The 11,358-nt window shown below is 40.0% G+C and overlaps 1 protein-coding gene across 1 annotated transcript in view; it reads right to left on the bottom strand.

The window, feature by feature from the left end:
* Positions 1–643: 643 nt before the first annotated feature.
* Positions 644–11,358, bottom strand: part of kiaa0930 — a 29,803-nt gene continuing 19,088 nt past the window's right edge. Inside the window, exons 5-10 of the mRNA XM_085769336.1 lie at positions 10,609–10,710; positions 10,358–10,498; positions 7,856–8,044; positions 4,305–4,464; positions 2,565–2,720; positions 644–1,132 (exon numbers count right to left, since the gene is read on the bottom strand). Coding sequence (XP_085625462.1) covers positions 1,092–1,132; positions 2,565–2,720; positions 4,305–4,464; positions 7,856–8,044; positions 10,358–10,498; positions 10,609–10,710 — 789 coding nt within the window. The 3' untranslated portion in view covers positions 644–1,091. The remainder of the gene's footprint in view (positions 1,133–2,564; positions 2,721–4,304; positions 4,465–7,855; positions 8,045–10,357; positions 10,499–10,608; positions 10,711–11,358) is intronic.

The raw sequence follows: 11,358 nt of genomic DNA, 5'->3' as shown, positions 1-11,358 counted from the left end.
CCGTTTAGAGTTGCTGAAGAGTTTCTCTGATGACTTTAGGTAGGAGGCAGGCTAACACTACCCATACACTTCCAGTGTTTGAGCTAAGCTAATTAGCGACTTTAGGTGGAGGCAGGCTAACACTACCCATACACTTCCAGTGCTTGAGCTAAGCTAATTAGTGACTTTAGGTGGAGGCAGGCTAACACTACCCATACACTTCCAGTGTTTGAGCTAAGCTAATTACGGGCGATACGGCTCTATCTCCCTTGTTACTGCACGCACAGTCGAAAGGATGGTGTCTATCTGCTGGTCATGGACTCGGGAGTGAGGGAAGACACGGAAAAAAAAAAGTTGGCCTATCCCTTTAATGTGTTTTTTCGTCATTTTGTGTCATTTTATTTGTCAGATTTAATTCCTGGTCCTCAAACACATCACAGAAGAAGGATAAATCGGATAAAAACTGTTTAATATTTACTTAATGAAGTTAAAACCTCAGGTCCGCTGCTGGTTCGGCTTCGTTCACGTGTTTATCAATCACAAACTGATCGTATCTGGAGTTATTGATCAGATCGGACGGACGTGACCTCATCGACACACACGCTCGCAGGCCCCGCCCACCGCCGCCGGTAAACGAGAGGAGGTGAAGCGACGACGTGTTGAGAAGCTGAAGCTCAGGTCGAAGGCGTCTCAGTGAGTTAAAGCAGCAGGATATTTACAGGAGAAAAAACTAAAAACTAAACAACCGACATTCGATTCGTTTTCACGTTTCTGGTTCAGAGTTCAGCCAATCCAATGCCTCGTCACGCTTTTTAAAAGGCCCGTTTCCCTGGAGACGACTTCAGAGAGACACAGCAGGAGCTGAAAAGAAGAAGAAGAGGAGGCACTTCCTGAATGGCTGGTTTGTGTGTGTGTGTGTGTGTGTTTTTGTGTGTTCGTGTGTGTGTGTCAGTGTGTGTCGATGTCCCTCCGACGTGTTGGTGTGTCGTCGTCTCCTCCTGGACACCGGGGGGCGCTGCTGTTCGTCTCAGTGGCCTGATGCAGGAGGCACTTGGTAGTGATGCTCTGAGAGGGGAGGGGGGGAGGGGGGGGGCAGGGGGGCTCCAGCCCTGCTATGTCATCAGGATGGGCTTCTGCCTCACCTCCAGGATGTCTGACACACACACACACACACACACACACACACACACACACAGGGAAGGGAAAAAAAAACTTCTTAAGGCAAGACACTAACAGGCAAAAACACTGTCTTTTCATGCACTGATCAATTTTGAAATTTGGGGCTATTTTTCTTCCTTAACATGTATAAAATTGTAAAATTGTCATTTCCTTTGTATCCGCAACCATTTGTAAAAGTAGGATTGACAATAACAATCTCTGTAGTTTTACAGTCCAAGTCTTTAACGGCCGTTTTCTCAGAAAGAGTTTTTCAGACTCAGACTCCTCTCTAGAAATCTCCACTTCAGCAGCACTTCCAGACACCAAACCTTCCACTTTGATCCCTTTCTATATTCTGAAGGTTTTTACAGAGGGGATTGTTGATATGTCATTCACAGCCTCATTTATACAACATTTTATTCCTAAAAACAGGGCGAAATTAGATTTTTTAATGGCTGGTGACAGTATTTTCTCAATTACAGAGTGATAAAAAGAGATATCCAAAATCCTCCTCTGTAAAAACCTCTGACTCTAATATGTCAACAAAATAAAACAAGAATTTTGAAAGTAGCTTTATCCATTGGTCAGATTTCTGTTCTGGAAATATATGCAAATTAGCGCATATTTAGGCAGACAGAAATGGCGGGAAAGATGGTGATTTTCTGCTTCGGTGCTGGTCTCACATTTGGGCTTATTCTGACATATTGATAGCTCCTATCAGAAAAAGAAGCCGACCGTGGTCGTCGTAAGGACTTCCTGAACACTTTGATATGATTTTGGTGTTTCTGCAGTAAATATTTTGGAAACACTTGTGAGTTATAAACAGGGGTCCCTTCTGCTTCTCTCAGACAATCTTTGTATTGGAGTCAATGAGGAGCAGAGAGCGACCTGGCCGCACTGAGAGGCTCACAGTTTAAATTCTGTAAGTCTCTCTGCTTTGTTGAGCACATTGTTAGAGACAGAACAAGTTTGTCTACAACTGTGTACAAAATCATGTGTGTAGAGTGTAATTTGTGTCCATGAGCAGCGTGGGAGGACAAAAGTTTCAGACGATTTCAGACAACTTCTCCCACTCTAGCACGAACATTCCGCCCAATACACACCCATTATAATCTCAACATGTCTCCTGAAATGATCATGGTCATTGAACAGGGATTGAACAAAAACTATAATACCTATCGAAACGTGGATCAATACACCAATATACAAGACTTGTGTCTACATTTTACAGTTTAAATGGAGTCTCTAGGTGAAAGTATGCCAGAGTAGTAGACATTTGAACTCTGAGTCGTAGTCAAAACATCTTGTCGTCTGTTTTTATGTGTTTAAGGTTTAAGCTCAGTGTCTTTTTTGTTCTTTATAAATAAAGTTTGACTTGACTGTTATAAACCCAGAGTCGTGTGTGTTTGTGTGTGTGTGTGTCTGACCTGTGGTGATGCGGTGCAGTGGCAGCGTGACGTAGGTCAGGTGTGAGTAGAGCAGGAAGTATTCCTCCGTCCGGTTCAGCTTCAGCCACGATCCCACCAGAGATCGCCCCGTGCCGGAGAGAGAGCGAGAGCGCAGGTTGGTGGTGGTGTGAAGGTCTGCAACACACACACACACACACACACACACACACACACAGTTTAAATACCCATCATGCACCTGGACACAACACAACAGTCTTTTTGATAACACTTTGATTTACAGGTTGTTAATTACGTGATAATATCAGGGAATAGCCAAGAAATAACAATTAATTGCGTCATAATGTCTACAAAAAGGTAAAAAATTGTCAGTTTTTTTGTAATGTCATGTTTTTCATAAAGGGAAAAGATTCCACGTGTTTTTTATGCTTTGATTTTTTTGGGAAAAGCCAGAATTTTACTCAATCATTCATTGTCAATTACAATCAATTATTTCTGGGCTGTTTCTACGCAATCAATCGTTATTTCTCGGCTATTTCTTGACATTATCACGTAAATTAACGGCCTGTAATTAATGGGTTTACATCTTTTCATATAAGAACAGGTCTTTTCTTTAGTTCAATAAAGTTTAGGGATTTCTAATCTTGTGTTTGACTTTTTACCTGCAAGTTCTTTGTGTCAGTCACACAGGACGACAAATTTAACTTTCAAACACCAAATTGCAAAGACTACGTTAAAACAAGCGTGTATTTCTGTGCTGCTGGGTGTTAAAAACATGTCATAAAAAAGAACAGTTATGGATTTTGATTTGTATATTGTTGTCTGTAAACTGATTCATTATTATGTCATTTCTTCTGATGTGAGCATTAGTTTGTTTTAAAGGGATAGTTCAACATTTTGGCAAATTGGCCCATTGCCATAATCGCTATAGTCATAGCAGTAGGTTCATTACCTTTAATTGTAGGTGTAAGCTATTTTCAGTACGGCGGAGCGCAGCAGCTGGCTGCTCAGAGCTACGCTATGGAGGCTAAGGGAATTTCTTGGTTTCCCTCATTAAACTCATCAAATTCAACATCCCAAAACTCCACAGCGCTTTTGTAGACAAGTTGTGAGCTGCACAACCACCACGCTATGAGATAATGACGGAACGATACGAAACGGAGCCGTTTTCGAGGTAAATACAGGGTAAATACGGAGACTGCTTGCTGAAAAACTGTCCCTGAACGCAACGCGCATCAGCGGTTTTGTATGAATTTACCTCGAAAACGGCTCCGTTTCGTATCGTTCCGTCATTATCTCATAGCGTGGTGGTTGTGCAGCTCACAACTTGTCTACAAAAGCGCTGTGGAGTTTTGGGATGTTGAATTTGATGAGTTTAATGAGGGAAACCAAGAAATTCCCTTAGCCTCCATAGCGTAGCTCTGAGCAGCCTGCTGCTGCGCTCCGCCGTACTGAAAATAGCTTACACCTACAATTAAAGGTAATGAACCTACTGCTATGACTATAGCAATTATGGCAATGGGCCAATTTGCCAAAATGTTGAACTATCCCTTTAAGAAAGAAGCGGGTTTTTATGAGTTCTCTTCATCCTGCTCTTCTCCAATCCAACGACTGGAATAAACTACATTTTTCACCGGTTTAGTTTGAGGAAACGATTCTTTATCTTTATCTGTTGTCATGGTCCCAGTGAGGAAGATAAAACCTAACGACAGCGTTAAACCGGTTGAACCGGTCGGTCCGGTCGGTCCGTTTCTCTCTGACCTTCGTCCTCCTCCTCCCTGAAGAACTCCTCGCTGTCGTTGGCCGAGTGAGACTTCTTCATCTCGGCGATCCGGTTCCTCGGCACCTTCCTCCGAAGAGACGGAGAGAAGAAGGACGGCCGGTTCCTCTCGGGGGTGGGCGGCGTGCTGAACGACGTCACCTGACAGGAAACAGGAAGTTAAACACACAGGGTTTATACAATAATCTTGAAGTTAATTTCAAAACCTTTTTAAGACTTTTTCAAGACCTTCTCAACATTTTTTAACACCTCACCGCCACTTCAAGCTGTAACCATTTACATCAGTGACACTTTTAACTAACAGTTTTAGTTTTTGTGATAAAGACTTTAGACCACTATGATACAACAGAATTCAAAAAAGGCTGGGATAATAAATCAAAGGCAAAGTTTATCAAAAAAAAACATAGTTGTTTTTGTTTTATTGAGAGTGGAGCAATCTTCTTTTCTTTTTCATGAACCGGTTCATCTTTGTTTTTTAATAAAACGAATAAATTCACACACTTCCGCAATGTTTTTTAGGACTCAAACTCTTGGACAGCTAATTCAGAAAAAATACCTTCAATATTTAAGACTTTATAAAGTTGTGAAAAGACTTTTTAATACTTTTTAAGGGTCTTAATTTTCCTAAGATTGATTTATCACCTTTTAATACTTTTCAAGACCCCGCGGATACCCTGACACAGCTGATCACAGGGTTCATACACATTTGAAATGTCCAAATTCCAGACTTTTTCCAGACCCAAATTTCCAGACTTCTCGGTGAAAAAAAATCAAATTATTTGTGACATTTGAGTAAATAGATGTGCATAATATAAAAAAAACATGCAATTTATCATTTGTTTTCATTATTCTGAATGTGTATGCTGTAACCAAATCATTTCCTGGAGATTGTAGCTAGGTACAATAGTGCAGACAAAATAATGAACCCAAATAACTTCAGATAAGACCAAACCCAGATAAGTATTAAGATAAATATATTTCCATACAATAATTTCCATTTTCCAGACTTTTCCAGACCTGGAAATGTATAAAATCAAATTCCATACTTTTCCATACTTTCCATGTTTGCATAGGAACCCTGTGATCAGGTTGGTTGATTGATTGATTGATTGATTGATTGATTGATTGATTGATTGATTGATTGATTGATTGATTGATTGATTGATTGATTGATTGATTGATTGATTGATTGATCGACAGCTGCCTCTCTAAACAGTCTGAGTGACTTCCTGTCCTGAAACATCTGGAGGAAAAAACTGATGAATGATTCAGAACCGGTTCCAGCTGCATTTATTATTGATCCTGACCTGGTTTCATCTGTGTGTGTGTGTGTGTGTGTGTGTGTGTGTGTGGCTGCGGGCTGTTCACTGACACTCTGGGATTTTCAGTTTCTGCACCGAAGCCACAGACAGAAGAAGTGAAACCAGACGTTTGGAGTTCAGTTACCAACACCTTCATCATCATCATCATCACTGTGGTTGTTGTTTTAAATGTTGTTGTGGTGTTTTTTTGTATTGTTGTTGCTGTAATTCTTTTAAAATCTTTTTAAAAGCACAAAACAACATTTCGTTTCACTTCCTGCTGGACATGAAGTTGGATTTTAGAGCGAATAACTACAGAAGTCATTGGAATGTGTAAATAAAGGCTGACTTTCTCTGTATTTATTCTATTCTGTTTTTATTCTTTTAGTATAAATCCTAAATTTAATGAAAATACATCTGATCCAGGATATAGATCCTCTACATCAGACTCAAAATAATGACAACATATAGAAAATAAACACAAATATACCATTAGAAACTTCAATAACCCATACATACACAGTAATATCACTTAAAATCACTTACATACTGGATATCAGAATACTCCTAACCTCACTTTATAATTATATAAAAAAAATCCTTATTTGACCAGAAATGATCAAGTCTATTTTTAAAAGAGTTCACTGACGGAGCTGCTCTACATCCTCAGGAAGCTCGTTCCATACGTTTACAGCCCTAAGTGCAAAAAAATGTATTCTTTTGTCATAGTATGTGTGTATTTTTTTGCACTAGCATATTTTAATTTATTCTATTTTATTTTATTTAAATGTGTATTTCTATTTTCATCCCGACCTTTAACTATTTTTGGTTCCTTTATGTCTGCACCTGACACCACGACGAGTTCCTTTACTGGTCTGGGAAATAAAAACATTTCAGATTCTGATTCTGATTGATACCTGTCTTGTCTTGAGTTCCACATTTTGTTTGAGAACAAGTTTAATGAATTTCAGAGAAAGGTAAAAAATGTAAATGGCTCATCTATGTTTAAACTACTTGTATCACTACCAGCTGATGAACTATAATAGTTATTTATAAGTCTGGAGCCTTTTAGAAGAGCATCCTTCTTCTGTTTAGTGATGTTTTAGTTTTTTCTGGTGTGTGTTTGAGCTCCAGACCGTGTGCTCTACTCTACGTGGTCATGATTTAAAGGATAATTACCGTTTTTTACAACCTGGACCTTATTTCTATCATAAAATCCAATCATTTCCTCCCCCAGATAACTTTGGTGTCCGGCTCATTCTGATAATAATCATTCTGCTTCGGCATTCGGGTCCATTTTTATCTCAACTAGCCGGAGCTTTAGTGAGTCCAGGTTGAGGAGAGGAAGCCTGTGGAAGCTGAACTTCATCCAGCTGCTCATTTTGTTCTGACAAGTCAGAAACACACAGAAACCAACCGTAGCATTAGCGGTAGCAACAAGCTCAGAGATGACATCATCCAGGTCAGAGGTCAAAGGTCAAAATCTTTCCAAGAATATTTGTCTTATTTCTTGTCAAAATGTCTAATTTCTAGTCAAAACTAATCTCTTTCCACTTAAAATAACTTGTTTTTAGATCATTTTCACTTGTTTCAAACAAATTTTCACTTGAAAAAAGTAGAAAAATCTGCCAGTGAAAGGAAGTTTTTTGTGCTTGTAATAAGAAAGAAAAACTTGCTCCACTGTCAGATTTTCCTACTCAGTAGTGAAAATCTGCTTGAAAGAAGTAAAAAGTGTCTAAAAACAAGCAAATTTTTATGTGACGAGTCTTATTTTGAGTATAATTTGATTTGTTTGGACTAGAAATGACATTTTGACTAGAAATAAGACAAATATTCTTGGTAAGATTTTGAGTTTTTGCAGGTCAGTAGGTCAACCTACAGACCCCGGATGTTGATAACAGCTAACCCCGGACTCAGAGGGGAATAGCACTAGCCTATCAGAACTAAATCTTGGTGAAATGAAGGAGTTTCTCTGCAGATAATGTGTTATTTAGAGGCTGCATTCTGCTGCCCTGTAGACTCCATTATACGGATATACGCGCCTCTCGGCTGGAGCTCATTTCATCACAACCACTTGTAATGACACCAAAGTTATCTGGGGGAGGAAATGATCGGATTTTATGCTAGAAATAAGGTCCAGATTGTAAAAAAAACGGTAATTATCCTTTAAATAAAAGTGAAGAGACAATAAATCTGAGTCTGATCTGTTAACATCGTCACATGGTCCTCACCCTCTCGTGCATGGGGGACACCTGGTCCTCCTCGGTGCCGCAGGGCGACGTGTCTCCGGTGGGGACTCTGCTGACGGCCATCTCAGCGTGACCTTTGCCCTGCGGTCCCTTCATCCTCACAAACTCCATGTTGTTGTACTTGTAGAAGCCGAACGACATCCGCTGAGCCATTTTAGCCGCCACGCTGACCTGCAGCCAGAGGACGGGGGGGGTTAACACGGGACCAGACAGCACCACAACATGTCAACTTTATTCTATTCTTATAAATAACTGCTATATTCTTGAAATATTCTGGTACATAACTATATATGTTTGTCTTATATTGTTTTTATATCTCTATATTTGCATATTTTTCTATTTTTTTTTACCTTGTATGTTACAAATACAACTGTAACAACCATATTTCCCTTGTGTGGGATGAAACAGTCTTATGACATGACAGATTCCAGATTCTTTGAGTCGTCACCTCCATGTTTTTACCAGTGTTTTTTTTTTTTAAAGGGATAGTTCACCCTAGAATGATATTTCGCTCATTATCTCCTCCCCCTCATGTTGACTAAGGGCTGGAAGAATTTTCAGAGTCCTCCGTCCCTTCTCTGAGTTACAGGGGGTCTTGGTGTAGCAGTGCATTTCAATGCAACGGTTGCAAAGGGACACCAGAGCTCTTCGTAAAAAAACACACACAAAAAAACATCCAAATACCTCCATGCTGCTTGTATGTAATGTCTGTCTTGTGCTGAAGCCCCAAATTGCGTAATTGTCCCGAAAAATATTAAATAAGTCCACATTCCAAGCATGTTTGTAGCATTAGCTCCTAGTGTCTGTTGTCCGGTCCCGCTGCCAGCGCGCATGCGCAAGGTTCGCACTGAGACCGACTCGCTTCCTTGTTTACCCCGGCGAAGGACTAGAAGCAGTCCGTAATAGCCTGCCTTGCACCGGGACAACACTTTTTCGTGCAATTTTGGCCTCTTAAAACATATTTTAGCCATGGCTGAAGATTTTGATGTCGAGGACGAGCTGCATTTCTTTGCTGAGCCGTATTTGTACGAGCCAGAACCTTGTGCATGCGCGCTGGCAGCGGAAGAACAGACACTAGGAGCTAATGCTACAAACATGCTTGGAATGTGGACTTATTTAATTTTTTTCGGGACAATTACGCAATTTGGGGCTTCAGCACAAGACGGACATTACATACGAGCAGCATGGAGGTATCTGGATGTTTTTTGGTGTGTCTTTTTGTTACGAAGACAGTTGGTATCCATTTGCAACCGTTATATGGACATGCACTGCTACGTCGAGACCCCCTGTAACTCAGAGAAGCCACGGAGGACTCTGAAACTTCTCCCAGCCCTTAGTCCACATGAGGGGGAGGAGAAAATGAGTGAAATATCATTCTAGGGTGAACTATCGCTTTAAGGCAAATTGCACATGCGCAACTAAGTAGATGAAAAATGTACTTGCGCTGTCTCAAATTTTAGGGTCAAAATGCCTCCGTTTAGGGTCAGACTGGAGCCTGTAAACTATATTTCTGTTACATGTTCAGATGCTCAAATGTAGCTTGTTAACATGTGTTATAGTAGCATGATATTCTGTTTCTGTGGTGTCGTCCTCTGATGAGACAAAAAACATTTTAACTAAAGATCAACTTTCAGTTTTTGACCACATGTCCTAATTTTCTGCAGCAACATCAAAGTCAAATATGAACTTTGACACTTTGTGTTTCTGTCGGATCGACTGTCGATGTAGAGCGAGTTGTGTCAAACTTGTTTTAGTTCAGGGCCACATGCAGCCGGACCAGTAAAATAATAATGTAGAAATAACGAGAACTCAAACATTTTCCCTTAGTTTTAGTGTAAAGAAGAACAAGTACGTTATTAAAGGACAATTCCGGGCAAATCCAACTCGGGCTGTATGTTCCTAACATTTTAGGTCTAAAAGAATGAATCTGAAGATTTTCAGTTTAATGTCTCCTGTTTAGCGGTAGCTGTGTCTGTCCCCGCGTCGCCACGGCAGCAATGAATGGGAGTGGATGTAAGTTCTGCTGCTTAGGCTGTTTCCATCCCTCAAAGCCACAGACAGCGTCAGGTGGAGACTCAAACATGCACCCAGAAGTTTATTTACTTCAAGTCAAGTCCAGAGTTGATCTTCCTGTGTTTCTGACACAAACGGGAGCTTCCCACTGCACCTGAACACACCGAGCGTCAACTTGGGTCTCGACTCCGCCAGACTTTGAATTAGATCTAGTTTTACAAACATGTCGGCTTGTTGAAGTAAATAAACTTCTGGCTGCATGTTTAAGTCTCCATCTGACGTCTTCTTTATCATTTTTCACATTTGACCCCCTTTTTATATTTATAGCATCATAAATTAAATCAGCTACTGATGGAGAGGGGAGCACGGCTTCTCGCTCCCATGTTAAACAAATGGTTTCTCATGAAAGTGACAAATAAAACTGAATTGAACTGAATTGAGTCCGTGTCTCTAGTCTCTCTGGTCTCTGACCCGGTTGTCGTAGACCTTCTTCAGCGCCTCGTAGCGGATGGATCCCTGGAAGATGACGCCCTGGAAGGTGTTGCTCTTGTCGCTGGCCACCAGCTCCACACAGACCATCTCTCCCTCGCCCACCGTCATGTCGCTGAACACCTGAAACACAGACCACGACGTCAACACCCGACTGGTCATTTATTCAGTGTTTAAACTGGTGTTTTGTCGTTGTTAATAAAGTTTGAAGTTTGATTCAGGAGCGGCGTTACCTCCTCGAAGTTGTCGATCATGAAGAAGATGTTGGGGTAGCTCATCTTAGACTCCTCCCCTTTACTGTCCATGGCGTGTTTACTGGGCGACGCAAACACTTCCTGTTACCGGGACGACACTCATCAGACAACGACCTTTATATCAGTATCTGATCTTTACTTCATCACAACCCAGAAAACTACTACACACATTCACATTCACCTCTATGCATTAATGCACTTTGGTTTTAATCATCTATACACATATTGTTACATTGCATCAATGATAATTTATTTATTACACTGGCTGCCATTGATACGAATACTGATACTGATTTTCTCCTCTAGTCCTCTGCACTTAGGTTATTGTATTATATTATTGTATTTTATTTTAAATCAACTTCTACTCTTCTATTGTTTGAAATATTTTCATTTTATATTCTTGTACTTTTATTTTTCTATGCAAATGACCAAAAGGTTCGTAAGAATTTCACTGTTATTACCTGTAATTATATGTGACAAATAACATAACTTTGAGATTGATTTCTGTATTGTTATTATGATTCTAACTTGTCATGTTTGTATTTATTCATTTACCTTCCTTGTATTTAGTATTTATTTATTCTATTTTTACCTTTTTAATTTTTTGAACTTATTTCTTATTTGACATAAACACAAACTTTATATTATATAGGGTTAGACTTGCTTGAAGTTCTTTAAAAGTCTTTTCTTTTTCTTCTACTTAGATCTTTGTAAATATCAGTCAGTATT

The sequence above is a fragment of the Trachurus japonicus genome, chromosome 23, assembly GCF_045865225.1.
Source record: "Trachurus japonicus isolate A0001 chromosome 23, Traja_1.0".
Classification (NCBI taxonomy): domain Eukaryota; kingdom Metazoa; phylum Chordata; class Actinopteri; order Carangiformes; family Carangidae; genus Trachurus; species Trachurus japonicus.
Note: the sequence above shows the minus strand (reverse complement) of the source record. Positions and strands in the feature narration are given on the sequence as shown.